Here is a 16,374-nt window from a genome sequence, read left to right as displayed (position 1 = left end):
GGTAAGCATTTACACTATGAGATCTCTTTTACCAGTGGCAAAATATAATAGTAGGTTTTTACCCTTTTAACTGGTACAAAACTGACACCTTTATTCAAGGCATCATGTTTGCAATGACCACAACACAAGTAGTCAAAAAAGCAAACAAAAAGAAGCAACTCTGATAAGGATGATAATATGCACTGTCCTTGAAGTTGATTGGCCCACACCCGAGACGGCTTTCTTTAGAGCCTAGTCCCCATTGGTGTAGGGCCAGATAACACCAGAAGGCGTACAACTCAAACACAGTGCAAAGGTGTCAGTTTTGTACCAGTTAAAAGGGTAAAAACCTACTATTATATTTTGCCACTGGTAAAAGAGATCTCATAGTGTAAATGCTTACCCCGAGCTCTCAATACTCTGATATTGCACTGTGTTTGAGTTGTACGCCTTCTGGTGTCATCTGGCCCTACACCAATGGGGACTAGGCTCTAAAGAAAGCCGTCTCGGGTGTGGGCCAATCAACTTCAAGGACAGTGCATATTATCATCCTTATCAGAGTTTCTTCTTTTTGTTTGCTTTTTTGACTACTTGTGTTGTGGTCATTGCAAACATGATGCCTTGAATAAAGGTGTCAGTTTTGTACCAGTTAAAAGGGTAAAAACCTACTATTATATTTTGCCACTGGTAAAAGAGATCTCATAGTGTAAATGATTTATATTTTACCAGGCCAGGCCCACTGAGTTATATAGCTATGTTTCAGAAGCGACCTGGCTACAAATGGTAGCTCAACGATCACGTGGGAATTTATAGCAGCCAAATTCTCTAAATGCATCACGTTGATTCTCAATGTGGAGGGGAAAAGCGGATGACCCGGTGAATAATCCACGTGACCACGGGAATAACATGCAAACTCCAAATATACAGCAGGCGCCAGGGTCGGGATCGAACCAATGACCTCCTGTATACCAGGCGAGTGAGTTAACATCTCGTCATTCGCTGCACTTGAATTTCGCTTGAGATTAAGGATATTGACACCGGGGAGGGAAAGGTAATGGAGGCTTATTTTTATTGCGGAACAATCTTGTGGATTAATTGTGTTGCAATTCATTGTTTAAGGATATAATATTTATAATAATGAGTCATTTTATTCTGGACGTTTCCATGTAATTGTAGCTTCCGTCTGCACCAAAGTGTCTATGCCATACACTCCGATACGACATTTACATTTGCCTCACAAAATTTATGCATTTCACGTTTCTTCGCAGTTGTGCGAACACTTTTAGAATTTATCGTTTCAGTAAATTTTAGATGGAATTTTCCAATTTTTATTTTTAATATCACTTGAAACTGGGAAAGAGGTCAATTATTCCAAAGTAGTTATTGAGCTATACGTTTGTTTTGATTGAGCAATTCCTAAAGAGTTTGAACAGTACAATAATTAGCTCTCTGACATATGCACGTGGATATTCTACGGTTCTTTCAGTAAAGTGTGTTGCGTGGTGATATTTTTTAAATCACTTTTTTATTTTTTCTATCTACGTAACTTTACCGAAATAACCATAGAATATGAATTCCTGCAGTCACAAAAGTTTTAAGCCAAAATGTATGCACGTGGATTTTAAGTTATCCCCTCTTGCTGTCTTCAGCCCGTTAACTGCGTTGTCTTCCCAGATGCAAAGAATGTTTAAACATTTATTAAAACTACCAAATCAGCAACTCCCCTCCCACTCAAAATGAGTCTTGTGGCTTTTTGGATATGTAAGTAAATTGTCATCGTTATCATGATATCACTTAAAATAATCTGGCCTTGTTTGCTTGCCTGTGATAAGCTCAACGATTGTTCACTTGACGGATCGGCCACAAAGCAGCCATTGGCAAGAAGATGATGAATGGATGAAAGTGTGTGCCGGTGGCCGGCTGGCCCAACAGCTGACCGGCCGACCAGCTGGCTGACCCACCAGCCGACTGGTCGGCCAACCCACCGGCCAGCTGACCAGCCGACCAGCTGGCCGACCCACCAGCTGACCTGCGGACCCAGATGGCTGACTCACCAGCTGATCGCCGGCCAACCAACCAGTTGACCGGCCGACCAGCCGGCTGGCCCACTGGCCGGTTGACGAGCCAACCAGCCAGCCAGCCAGTCCGCTAGCCAGTTAGCCAGCCAGCCACTGGCGAGCAGTGAGGGCTGTTTCTGTTTAGAAGAAGAAAAAAATGTATTCAGCGCAAAGCGAGAACCTGTTATCAATTTTCCTGGAACGGAAAATCGATGTCCTTTGACAAACACTCGCTCTGGGTGCGTGGAGAATGTGTGAGGTCAGCGGCACTGCGCGGGCGGTGGCAGCGCTATCGGCGCGCCCGGTAGATTGATGGCAATTCACACGTCTGCTCAGCGGGCGGCTTTAACCCAGCTACCCACAATCCCCAGAAAATGTTGTCGGAGGATCCCCATGGTTTGGTTTTGCAACTCCGTAGAACCTTCAGTTTTTGCTGCCTTAAACTGCCTTGTACATTCTTGGCTAATTTGTTGAATTCACAAAGTGAAATTGTTTCACTTTCAGAATATGTTTGCCCTGACCAAAAAAGGCCTTCAACCAATAATGTTTCATTTTATTGCAGAAAAAGTGTCGATTGAGAATGCACAAAGGGTTAATGCAGTGCATATCTAGGAGTGTATAATTCTCCAGTATTCACAGGTACACGGTAAGGAGGGAATTTAAGTTGAAATGTGTTGTCAGTGAGTTGTTATATGTTGTAAATCTAACTGTGAATCATTATTTATTGCACTGTTAACATAATTTACTTACTAAGTTTATTTTTTTATCACCAATTATATCCCGAGTTTACTATGGGAATCAGATATGGGGATGGTGAATTATTCTTCTGGAATACCTGAGGTTAGCAGATCCGAGGTGGCAGGGTGGTTAAGTGGTAACACTCGTGCCTCGCAGGAAGAAGTTCCTGGGTACAATTCCCAACTCGGGCACCTCACTGCGTGGAATTTGTATATTCGCCCCGCGTTCTGCATGGGTTTCCTCAGGGTTCTCTGGTCTCCTCCCATAACTAAAAATAAACATGTAATGTAACTTGCATTGGCCTAACATCCCAATACTCAAGTTACTCCACACATTTCTCAATTAGGATTACGAACAGCAGCAGCAGCAACATCACCGCCTTCTGCGAAAACTTGGCGGGAGCCTCATATTAAATAATCTTGAGACTCAGTTTCCCACGTTGAATCATAATCGTCATACTAATGATGATGATGATGATATCAAGGGACAACGCCAGAAGACTATTCCACAGAACGTTTTCTGAAGTGACTTTTCACTTCTATTGCCCGGCGAGACAAGTGCTAATTTGTGCCGTGTAAATCATTATTTCCTCATGTCAATGACGGAAAAGATGTATGTATTTCAACCCTCAGAGTTGCACGCAATTAATTCGGAAAACCAAATTGTAAGAGGCTTTTTAATGTTTTTAAACTCATTGATGATCAAGAAGGCTGAAACCCATCAACTAATCTGCACTTGAGAATCTGGCACAAATCACTTGGCAGCTGCCCAGATTCGAACCTAAAACGCAGCATTATCCCCGCCCCCCGCCACCCCACCGAGCCACCCCGTTAGGTCGAACGTTTCTGTTATTTTGGTTGCGTTAACCACATACATTTACAATGGCTGCTTGGTTAACAGTCCAACGTATGTGGTCAGGGAGTGGCTGGAGAGTTGCTCAATGAGGATAAATGATGGCATTAGGCTGTTGAAGGAATACCCCTTGAGATTTTGGGTTCAAACACAGGTTTTGTGTCATAATGTTAAGGCAGTTCTTGCTTACAGGCATGTTCTTTGACCTGCACATACTAATGGGCATGTAAAAAAAGAAGCAGCGTCAGGGAAAGAGGCTTTACAGGATGCTCAGGGAGTTTATAAGGGCCGTGTCGGAGCATTCGGGGGCACCACCGTTGAAATTCCAGGTTCAATCCCCAGGCAGCCACTTGTGGTTTATCCTCTTTTTCAGTGAGGTTAACTTAGGGCAATATTTATGAAGTTATATGGGGATGGAAGAGACACCAGCGAACACATTTGTATGTTCTTGGTCGGATTACTTAGCGTTGATTTTTCCCTCGGCTCCAGCCAATTGGGAGAAGGTGAGTCGGCGTTTTGAGGTATTTTGCACACTCCAGCTGATCCTACAACACGCAGAAAGAGTGGCTCTATTAAAAAAAACAATGGCTGTTTTCGAGCGTGTAAAATGTTCTTTTATTTTGTGTGTTCTACATCCCTGCGCCTTTAAAAGCTCTCGCAAGATAACTGAAAGTGATTATTTTTGCCACGGTTGGCTACGTACGGTGCGAAGGAAGTTCAACATGCATGCATATTTCTGTTGACAAAAAAAATATCAAAACAACATTTTCAACATTAATTCGATGAAATGAGGATGTTCGTGAATGTTTCATTTATCAGGACCAAAGGTGCGCAAAAGAGGTCGCAATGCACCGTCGCAGAAACGTTACCTGAACGTTGACACAAAGGGCCCCCCGTTCCAGAGATCGGCACGCAGGCTGGGCTCCGGTACACAAACACAGGAGTGCTTATACATCCCGTCGTTCCCCCCAAGCCTCCCCTTTAAAACCGGCTTCCACGGTCTCATTACCCGCGGGGTTAAATCTCGACCCCGGGATCAACCGTTTTCAGACAGCGCCTGTCAATGAAGCTTCCCAGCAGCCGACCGGACACGAGACACACGGAATTTGGCGTGCGTCTAATCATTGACGCAGCCAGTTACATTCTCATCGCCTGCGTCGCCCTGTGAGCCCTTGGTTTTTTCCCCAACACCGGTGTCTGATGTGCTTCATGATAGCCAGTTATCGGGATTTAATACGGGGTTCTCTTATGTTTCAGGATTTCACTGGTAATGTGGACCCAATGTTGCCTGTGGTATGCCCAGCAAAACGATTCTAAAACGTCCCCCTTGAGATGTGCTCGGACCTGCATTCGGAACCAACCACTCTAGGTCCTTCCTGAACACTGTTGATGTATTCGGCAACCTCAATATGACTGCTGGAGCCATTGTATTTTGGAGAGCACGTTACTACGGACAATTTCATGGTGAATCCGACCCCTTCAGCAAACTGGTGACATGTGAACGTTAAAGCGTGCAGGGAAATGCATCGAATGTTTCAGTTGTGAAGAGAGTGAAACTTCGGAAAGAGGTGAATGTTTACGTCTCTAACCTGCAGAGTTCAAGCTTTGTGCGCGCAAGTGGGACCTCTGCGTAGGCAATAAAGAAACTCAGTTTTACATTCATTTGCACCAATGCCGATGATATACACTCCAATTCGTATAATATGCCGAATGGGACTCGTGCTTCTCGTACTGTCTCTAACCACGCAGATTTACGGAGTAGAAAAACTATAAGATGCAGTTTCTTGATAACCATTTTATCCCAAATTAACCCATATTGTGAGCTCTCCGGCAAAAGATGGGACCACTCTTTTTCTTGCATTCGATCCAATGATGTGTTAATGCTTCTGGATGTTGTCACAGCCTGGCTATGAGGGCTCAGAGGGTTCACGCTGGTGATCCACTACTAAGGGTGGTGATCCACCACTAAGGGTGATCCACCACTAAGGGTGGATCACACCATGAGTCTCCCAAACGCCACTGGGCTGCGGAGGTGGCCAGGAGATGGCGGGACGTGGGTTTGGGGTTTTCGTGGCACTTCTTATCACGTGCAGTACATGTCTGAGAGAAAAGCAAAACGATGAAGGAAAAGCAAAACGATGATTAATAGTTTATTTTGGGTTAGTTTACGTAGGTGTAATATATGTTTTTTTGTAATATGTACGTATGTTGGACTTTTTTCGCACCGTATGTAGCCAACCGTGCGAATAGCAGGTGAAAAATATATCCCTTCACCACCTGACAGAGCCAATCAAATCATGTTGTCACGTGGGAAAATATGCCATTTGATTCGGTTTCTTTCAGCAAACCGGAGGAATGTTGGAAAGCAAGCAGGATTTCGACAATTGCTGTCCGACGTTTCGCTGGAGATTACATCCAGCATCATCGGGCGTTGACAAAGCCCAGCTCTCACTCACGTACTATTAGTTTTTTTTTGTTGCGCCGCTGATCGCCCGTGGTCTCTGTTACACGAACGGCAGCCCGTGCAGCAATGCGTGTGGTGCCGTGCCGTGCCGTCTGCCCCGTGTGGCGCAACATCCATGACTAGGGTTCGTCAAACGTCCTGATGCAGCGTCCGACTGAAGATAGTTCAGAGACTCGGTGAGGCTCTCCTGGATCATTTAATCATAATTGTTGTTAAATATATATAGACACAAGAAGACTCGAATCAAATGCTATTTTAATTGCTGTGAGAAATGTTACAAGTGAAACTGGTAAACAAAAATATGAAAGAAATGTGCAGCTCTGAAATTGTATTGGAGTATTGGTGGCCCATACTTCTGGCGTATGGGCCTCCACTACTGCGTGTAGCTCCACATAGCCCCTCTAGGAGGGTATTTTCCCAACTCTACCCACACTGGCCAAACATTTTCGAAGAGGTGCGAGTACCCCATCACGCACAAGCTGCCGATTGTCACTGCTGTTAGAAGGGCCTCCACTGGAGGCGATTCTAGAACAGCCCCTCTTGAGGGTATTTTGGCCTTCTCTTCTGCACTGGCCAGAGGAGGTGGCAACACCCACACTTTACCCCACCACGTGTCACCTGCTGATCGACTGTCTGCCGAGTCCCCCACTTATACCGTAGAGAAGCGGCGTTTAAAAACAATAATCTTGCCCTTGGTTATAACGACTGCGGGGGGAGACTGAATCGGACCGGTGACCTGGGGATTGCAGGTCCGGTGTGCTGACCCCTTAGCACCGTTATGGCAGCGTCCCCGCCGCCCCTCCGTCAAAGGGCGACCAGAACAAAAGAGCAGTCAGCGTGTGTGCGTTTGTTGTGAATCTAAAAATGCCTCCGACGCCGAGTGACATACGCAACTCGTCGCCTTCCTCTCTCCCGCTCCGCCGCGATGACATTATGCCGCCCGCCAGGATTGCTCGATTGTTTGCAGCTGTCGCATCCGCGTTGCATTCACGCTGCAAGAAAATGGTACATTTGTCAGATTGTGCCTTCAACAAATGCATTATTAACACCGAAGGATGTTTTCATTTTTTTTCTCCCCCCGTGTCCCGTAATGCAGCATCCACATGCACGGCACGGATGCGCGGTGGTGGTCTATGTGTGTGTGTGCCGTTAACGTTTATTTTGGTTAGGGCCATTTGGGAGGCTTTTTAATGTGGATTATTTATCTCGGGGAAGCAACTCCGGCTCCTCTCTGATGGGGGGGGGGGTAGAGCCGTTGTGTAGGGGTCCATCACAGCATGAATTCACTGCTGACGAGGTTCACTTGGGTTCGATCCGGACCCTTGAGCGTTCTGCTGTAGTGTATATTTGGAGTTTGCGTCTCTCTCTCTCCGTGGCCGCGAGGATTTTGCTCCGGGTCCTCAAGTTTTTGTCCCTCCACATTTAAAATCAACATGCGTTCAAGAGTATTTTGCTGCTATAAATGTCCACGTGATAAGTCACTTCGTTGAGCTATCATTTTTGGCTCAGGTCGCTTCTGAAAAAGTGAAAAAGAGCTGTATAGCTGTTTATAGTTTAGTTTACTTGGGTGGGCCAAAGGGACACTTGGTGATGCAGGGCCCCACGCCTGCACCCACCTAGCAGTGGTAGTGCGGGAGGCGCGGGGAGTGGTGGTGCAGCAGTTAACGCACTGCACCTATGAACCTGGTGACTTGAGTTCAATTCCGCGCGAATTGCATCTGAACAGGTTCTGTGTACCCTCCCAACTTCCGATTAGCACGGTTGGCTACGTACGGTGCGAAAGAAGTCCATACGTACATTCCACCATCCCACACTGAACAGCGTGGTGAAATATGATAATAAAAAAAGCACATCATAACCGACATGGCACGAGAAAGGCCTTCATCCAGCAGCGGAACGACAAAGGGTGGTAACTTATTTTATATTCTGTTAGTGCATGTCGTTGTGGTCTAGCAACATACTGGTGGGGTTTGTGGTTCATGTAGAGATGGAGGTGCAGTGTGTGTGAATCGCCTGCCTTCGGGGGAGTGAGGTGCCAGTAGCAGGCAGTAGAGCAAGCAGGGTGTCAAGTTGTCTGCAGTTTTAGAAGCTGACATCATCACGAGAATGGGTTTCCTCTGAGCTTCCTGATGTCCTCCCACTTGCAGTGGAATAGAGCAAGTCCACTCTGAAGCTGGCAACGTGCTGCTATTAATGTGAAAGTGCTACGAAGAGGATGTGGCATTTAAACAGCCAAGCCTCGGCAATCTGCCGCGAAACACCGAGGGGCTCCTGCTGAGCAACAAAGAACAATAGTTATATAATATTGATGGATTACTAATAAACAGAACGTAAGCCTCCAAGACTGATGCCATTAACATGGCCACTCGTTTCGTGAGACTAGAATATCCTATTTATAGCTTGTGCTTATTTCTATATATATTTTTACAAACGATTGATCATATAAGCAGACAGCTATAAGAAGCTGCTCAGGCTGCTGTGTCCTTGATAAGTAAACGCAGATAACATCAATGACGCCAATTTATTTAAACCCTGACCAGATGACTTTGCGGAGCCTCTGATTCAATCAGAAGGTTGCGAGTTCGAATTGCCAGTCGGGGGTTGACAGCTCATCATATACACACGGTGGCGAGGACATGTTAACTACCTCGCCTGGTATACAGGAGGTCGTGGGTTCGATCCCGACCCGGATGCCTGCTGTATATTTACAGCAGGTTGTATATTTAGTTTGCGTCTTTTTCTCATCATCATCATCACGGTGGCTAGGATGTTATCTATCTCGCCTGGTATACAAGAGGTCGGGGGTACGATCTCGAACCTGACCCTTGCTGTATATTTGGAGTTTGTGTGTTCTCCCCGTGGTCGTGTGGATTTGTTCTGGTTCTTCTGGTTGTTCCATCCATATTTAGACTCAACATGCGTTTAGAGTATTTGGCTGATATATATTTTCACGTGATAAGCCACTTGGCTGAGCTCTCATTTGTGACAGCCAGGTCGCGTTTCAAAAAGAGCCGTATAGCTCAGTGGGCCTGACCTTTTAAATAATGCCACTTCTAGGAAGTCGCCAGCGGTTCTGCTGTGAAGAGACTTGCCCCAGAAAAGTGTGGGACGTTGTCTCCGTCGCTGGATCAGCACCACCGAAGCCGACGGCGAGCACCGTCCATCACTTGGTGACGTGACGCTCGGACGATCCCCACCGACTTTGTCCACCTTCTCAACGAGGGAGTCGAAAGTCTATTTTATGCAAGGCGTGCTATCGAGCCGAATGTGACCATAAATATTTCAAGGCAAACATTGGCGTGCGGACGATAATACGTCAGTGAATGAATTAGTGAATGCAGGCTGTGGCCACCCCCCTACCCCCCGACTCGTAAGTGCTGTGATTTATAGACGTGGGCGCTTGTGGCAAGGCCGGTTTAGTCTCGAGAGGCGCTCCCGGTGCTGGGGTTCTTTTTTCGTGCCAGTCGGCCCCTTCAGTCCCGAGTGCAGACTCCCCTGGCACGTGCATCGCGACCAATGCGCTACCACAAAGGAGGAGGAGGGGGAGGAGGAGGAGCAGGGACGGTGGGGGAATAAAATCCACTCGCCTGCAATCACGAGTCCCTCCCTCACCCCCTCCCACCTAAGCCATGCGCGTGCATCTCCCAAACAGGGCGAGCCATTGCGTCGAGGCACATTAAACATGTATGAGCTTCCTTTCCTACACAACACAAACCATCGCTCGCATGAATCCACCACCAACCTCTTTTTGCAAGCACCCGCACCCCCTGTCGCGTCCCAGGCTCATTCCAATTCTCAAATGCCGTGATGGGTTTTCTTTTTTGCCGATTTGGTGAGGCCGGTTAGTTTCTACCAATAAACATCCCCTCCATCCTTTCTCCTCTCTGCTTCAAAGGGGGATGCGTTTGGGGGGGAGAGGGAGGAGGCGGAGGATGAGAGGGAGGGGGTGAAGGTGGAGGGGGGCCGAGGAAGAGAGAGAGGGGGGGCGGAGAGAGGTGCAGAGGAAAGGCAGATAGAGAGGGGGGGGGCGGAGGAGGAGAGACGAAGAGAGAAGGGGGCAGACAACCGGGGGAGAGAGAGAGAGGTGGGTGGGGGGGTTACTGAGGGCAGCGGGAGCGGTCGGAGCGAGGCTCGGAGCTCCGTGTTGGCTGGGCTGGGCTGGTGGGGGTGCCGCTATCCACGATTGTTGTCATTCTTGTACTACTCTGAGTTGTCGGCTTGCTCCCCCGCCGCCTTTGCAAACATAAGTTGGTGCGCACGAATAGCAACGTGGGTTGCGGCGTGAATGTGAACCTTCATCGTTTAGCTTGACGGATGAAATAGCGCAACAAGGGAAAGCAAGCGATCATTCTGTAATTTAAATGATGATTTACTGTTAAATGTATCTAGGGCACAAAACAAGTTGTCATGATGATGCTGCTGATAATGAACCTTGACGGGTAGTTGTGTGAACGAACGTGTGTGGGGGGGGGGCACCGCGTGGCTGGGGAGCGTGGGGGGCAGTGGGGGGGGGGGCACCGCGTGGCTGAGGAGCGTGGGGGGTAGGAGGGGGCAGGGGGGGGCACACCGCCCCACAGCTGCTGCTGCCTGGCATCTCCGTGTGCGCAGTTGCCCTCGCGGCGGACGTGGGCTGCAGGGCGCAGATTCTGCCCACCACGCGCTCACTCCGCCTCCTCCGCCTCCAGCGAGTGGAGCTCCCCCACCACCTCCCGCCCACACCCCCATAGCAGCAGCGGCAGCGGCGGCGGCATCATTGCCCGCTGCGAGCCCCGCGTGTGGCCGCACCGCAGAGCCCCAGCGGCGACGATAGAAGCAGCGGCAGCGGCGGCGGCGCTGAGCGGCGATCGAGGGAGCCGAGTGAGGGCGGCGAGAAGCGGCGGCCGCGTCATGATCACCGTCTCGTTCAAATGCCGATTTCGGATGCTTAAAGGCGTCATCAAAGGTAACGATGACGGACGGCGCGGTGTCGTGGCGTTGTGTATTTGCGTCGCAGAACGAGCGGGGGAAAGAGAGCGAGAGAGGAGAAAGAGCGAGCGACTGAGCGATGTTTTAAATATTTAAAAAAACGGGATGGGGTTTTACACGTTGCTCTGATGATGACATGCTAGTCCCGGGATAAGCTGCATCCCAATTTTGGATTGTCTGTAATCACTGCTGCTGCTGCTACAGCTGTGTCCGCGCATGTGTGTGTGTGCTCACGCGTGTGTGTGTGCTCACGCGTGTGTGTGTGGTGTGTGTGTGCCCGTGTCGCGTGAACGCGTTCATGTGTTGGGGGAGCGGTGGTGCCGTGGTTAGCGCTGCACTGCGCTACACGAACACCGGGTCCGACCCGAGTTGGGCCAGTGTCGGTGACCAATATCGGAAGCCGGTCCTGGGACCTCCTCCAAGTCGGCTCAGCCTTGCAATTAATTCCCGTCGTGCGGTGGGTAATTATCGGTGACAGGGGGAGAGACAAAGACGGCTCGCCCGTGGTGTTAGCTTCATAGGTGCGCTGTGACCGCCGCCTGTTTGTGCTGCTCGCTAACAGCGCTTGCCCCAACAGTCTGTTAAAGGCTATAACGGGGCGATCTTTGTCTCCGTTCTTTGAATGTAATCGCAGCAATAATAAAAACACACAGACACATGCGTATCACTTAGTGCTGTAACTTGCAAGCTGCGTCCGACTTGTGTCCGTCGATGTTTAATCGCACGCGTTCTGGCGCTGCGTTCGGTTGCGCTTTGAATGGCATCATCCTTGAGTCGCTTCGCTTGAGCGACATCGCGATGCCACCGATCGGTGGGGCTGTGGTCTGTGTAACAACCCAAGTTTATCGCTCTTCGAAGAAAAATGGGCTCTAGGTAAATATAATTACACCCGAAGAGATCCTGCTTTGTTCGCAATCATGAGTTGCACACATTTATAATGTATTACTTTGCCTATCCATTGGGATTTGCGAACCGAGTTTCTGGTCTGGACCACGTTCCCTGACTGCACGAAAGAACGAGCACCCCAAGCGCACGTGTACACGCACGTGTGTGTGTTGGTGTGTGTGTATGACGGTGTGTGTGTGACGGTGTGTGTGTGACTGTACCTGCCTGGGTATTTTGTACCATCGGGCACTCCACCCCCACAACTCCCAATCGGTGATGGGGCAGTTGTGGAGAGAGTGGAGAGTTTCCCATACCTGGGCAGTGTGCTTATGACCGGCTCCAGTTTATCAGCAGAGGTCTCACTCCGAATCAGTCGAGCGGCAATATCTTTTCATCGGTTGCGTAACGCTGTGTGGAAGCTACCTGGTCTGTCGCTCCGCACGAAGCTTCAGGTCTTCTCGGCCACGGTCATTCCCTCCCTTCTCTACGCTTGCGAAACGTGGACCCCCCTAGTGGAGCATCTTCGCCGGTTGGAAACATTTAGGCTGGCCTGCCTACGATCCATCCTGGGTTTAACCAGGCTGGATTGTGTGAGGAGCTCACAAGTCCTTGAAAGATCTGGGCAAAGTCCCATCAGTGAGCTCCTCCGGCAGGCAAGGCTGCGTTGGCTGGGTCATGTAGCCCGCATGCCCAGCCACCACATGCCTAAACAGCTTTTGTTCGGCCGGATCGAGGGGGCTAAACGGGCGCGGCACGGGCTAGAGAAGAGATGGAGTGATGTGGTACAGGAGGATGTGGAGCTGAGTGGACTTGCCGATGACTGGTACCAGCGGTGTCAAGATCGGCCTCAGTGGAGGAGGCTCGTGAAGGACGCTACTGGGCAGTTGGAGGCAGTCGCCCTCCAACAACAACGGAGGGCGGAGGAGCGACGCTCACAACAACGAGCGGAGCGCCGGGTGGCTAAAGCACAGCAAGTTGGCACAGTAGGGGGCACAGGTGGTGCATCAGCCAGTCATCTCGGTCATCTCGGTCAGTCGACCCGTGGCACCTGGGTCTGCCCCGTGACCTCCTGCCAGCGGGCGTTCGACACTTCACGTGGCCTCAGGGTGCACATGGCCTGGCACAAGCGTCGTGGTGACGTCACCGCCACTTAGTGGCGAATGGCGGTTGTTGTTGTTGTTGGGGGGAGCTTGAGTGTTGCGGTTAGTGCACTGCGCTATGAACCCGGCGACCCGAGTTCGATTCCCGCTCAGGGCCAACACCAGTGACGATTATCTGAACCGGTCTTGGGCCTCCCCTAAGTCGACTCAGCCTCAAATGAGTACCCGGTGCGATGCGTAAACATCGCCACTGGGGAGACAAAGGCGGGTCGGGCATGGTGCTGGCCACCCATCCCCTAGTGTGCCGTTCTGGCCTTCAGAAGTGTTCGCTAACAGCACTTGCCCCAACAGTATGTTGATGTTATACGGGAGTTCTTTGCCTTTGTGATGATGGTGAGCTTGTGTGTGCATGTGTAGTGAGTTCAACTGAGTCGCAGACGCACTCTTTGGAGGCAACACATTTATTAATACCAACACACGGGGTAACTGCCCCTTCACAGAATAACAACCTATGGTGGTGACCACCAGGCTAACTGCACTAATCACAACGTAACGAGCTACAACGGACAGGACTACAACTTGGGTCCAGGTCCACGTGTTGGAGACTCGGTAGGACGTAGAACGTTGACGAAGGTTTCTTCAGGATGAACAACAGCGCCGGTCCCTCTGGGGGACCCGGCTTCTATTCTCTGCAGCGTGGCCGGCTCCACCCTTGGCCACGACCACCTTCCAGAATCCTCGAGCAGGATCTCGACCCGGACCAAGTGACCACCCCAGCCCCCACTTGGGGCCCCTGTGTAGACTTAACCGGTCACGTGTCCTCTCGGGTCAACCGGAGTGCCACGGCCTTCAGTAACCGCTTCACTATGGCCAGTACTCTCACACCCGATCCTCAAGGGCTGCCATTGCACGCCAAGCGTGGTGCCATCCAGCGCTATTAACCAGCGCACACCAAGCCCCTCTAGGGCCGGCATTACACAGCGACATCGCGCGATGTCACTACGCGTGTGTCGTCTGTGCAATGACGAGAGTAGCGTTGTTCTTCGCCACTGCTCTTTTGATCCCAGAAACCAGAAAACCGGGTTCAGTTCCTGGCCCTGCACATCAGTGGCACGTAGGGCATTGTGTAGCGTTTCATGGTCAGCATCCACACGAGTTAACTCAGCCTTGCACGAGTAGCTATAGCAGTGACTCGTCGACAACACTGGGAAGACAAAGGCTGTTAGGCCGTATGTTGACCACGACACCTTGTGGGTCGTGCTGGCTTTAATAGGTGCTCGCTGATTGCACTTGTCCTGAGTGTCTCGATGCATGTGCTTGTGGCTCGTCTGCGTGTATGTCCCTGCATGTGATTGTGTGTGGAAACACAGCGTGTGTGTATGTGTGTTGTATGCATGCATCCATCGTGTGTGAGCTTGTGTGTGCAAACCTGCGTGTAACTGTTTCCACGTAGTGTGAGCTTCTTTGTGTGTGGGCACACCTTTGCGTGTGATTGGTGTATGTGCGTGCAAGCCTGCTGTGCGTGGCTGCCTGTTTTTTTTATATGTGCGTGTGCACGTGTGAACTTGTGTATATGGTGGTGTGTGTGTGTATACAAGTCTGCGTGTTTGTTTGGCCGTGCGTGTCTGTGCATATGCATGTGTGTGTGATTGACCTTTGTTTGCATGTGTGTGTGTGTGTGTGCCCACATTATGAGCGGTAGTGCGGTGGTTAACGCACTGCGCGATGAACCCGGCGACCCAACTTAGATTCCCGATCATGACCAAAATAAAGTGGCCAATATTTTTAACCCGTCCTGGGCCTCCCCTAAGTCGACTCAGCCTCAAATTAGTACCTGCTGGATTGGCGCAAACATCAGCACTGGGGAGACAAAGGCTGCCGGGCCCACGGTGTTGTGCTGGCCTCCATCGGTGCTCGCGAATAGCACTTGCTCCAACTGTCTGTTGAAGGCTTTGTGGGGGGGGGGGGGCTTTGCCTTTTGTGTGTGCAGTACACGTGGATTTTTGCGGCACTCGAGTAAAACTGTCGGCTGCCTATTCAATCACAGCCCACCACCTCTGCCGCTGTGCCAGTCCCGCGCCTCAATAAAACGCAATCGGGCAGCACATCCCATCCGTCGTGATGTTATCTTCGTGACAAAATGCGAGAGAAGCGCGAACGACAAAATAAGGCGTTTTGTAAGCTGTGACCGTCGATTCATAATCCGTGGGTAAGTAGCGCTCCGTAAGGAGATTGCAAAAGCTCAGCTGGAGGCAGGCGAGGGCTTTTTTGAGCGGAAATATTCAGGGGTTAAATTTTGACTCAAGCAGTTGCATTTGGATGCTTGCCCCCTCTTTTCTGTCCGCCTAATGAAGACCGCTTGTGTTACGATCGAAACGTCGTGGGTTTTTTGCTTTTATTTTTAATTTAATTTTGTTTTTCTATCTACGCGACTTTACCGAAAGAACCAAGAATATATTGAGGGGTTAAAGTGCAAGTCATAAAACGATGTAGGCAGGGATCTTATCGACATCTCATTTGCAAGCTTAATCAGCGGTGCAGGCGACCCGAACTCTGTAGACTCTCCCGCGTGCCATAACCCGCCCCAACGCCTTTACGGCACGACATTCGACACCAGCGCCGGCTGCGGCGACAGATATGCACACACACGGGCTTTTTAAACGTGACGTGCAGAATAATCGGGTGTTCGCTTTAGTTTTGTCCAGATAAAAGCGAAATGATATATTTTCTGTCCGTTGAGCCCATGAGCATTGTGGGGGGGGGGGGGACAGCAATCATCTCTGTTGGCTTGCCCGAGCCAGTGGTGGAAATTACACGCTCATACGGTGGGGCGGTCGCTCAATAAGCGCTGGGTTGCCCAACCTTCCAGGATCCACGGGGCGCTGCCGTGCTCTTCGCATAACAGTCGAACTGATGTTTCATTCTGAGAGCTAGAACTTTATTCATAATTAGGTGCAGAATAGATTTTACAGGGATGGGTTCTTTTTTTGTACAGTCATTAATGACCGGGGCTGGGACCATCAATTCACTACACTTGGCCAACACTAAAACTATCTTTACATTTTCACTTAAAACTTTCGTGACTGCAGGAATTCATATTCTGTGGTTCTTTCGGTAAAATCACGTAGATAGAAAAAAATACACAATAAAATAAAAAAAATAAACAATAAAGCGAATAGATTTATATTCTATGGTTCTTATGTGACTTTACCGAAAGAACCATGGAATATAAAACTATCTTTATTATTTGACCAGATAGGGCCCACTGAGCTTTATAGCTCTTTTTCAGAAGCGATCTAGCAACAAATGATATCTCAATGAAGTGGCTTATCAC

General features: G+C 49.6%; 1 protein-coding gene across 2 annotated transcripts in view; it reads left to right on the top strand.

Annotated features, from left to right (window-relative positions):
* Nucleotides 1-16,374, top strand: part of LOC144721212 (glutamate receptor-interacting protein 1-like) — a 338,853-nt gene that overhangs the window by 48,206 nt on the left and 274,273 nt on the right. The window contains exon 1 of one of the 2 annotated variants that reach the window (XM_078598645.1): nt 10,755-11,032. The exons of the other annotated variant lie outside the window; for it this stretch is intronic. Coding sequence (XP_078454771.1) covers nt 10,978-11,032 — 55 coding nt within the window. The 5' untranslated portion in view covers nt 10,755-10,977. Of the gene's footprint in view, nt 1-10,754; nt 11,033-16,374 lie in introns of those variants that run through there. 2 annotated transcript variants of the gene reach the window in all.

The sequence above is a fragment of the Lampetra planeri genome, chromosome 11, assembly GCF_965212315.1.
Source record: "Lampetra planeri chromosome 11, kcLamPlan1.2.h2, whole genome shotgun sequence".
Taxonomy (NCBI): domain Eukaryota; kingdom Metazoa; phylum Chordata; class Hyperoartia; order Petromyzontiformes; family Petromyzontidae; genus Lampetra; species Lampetra planeri.
Note: the sequence above shows the minus strand (reverse complement) of the source record. Positions and strands in the feature narration are given on the sequence as shown.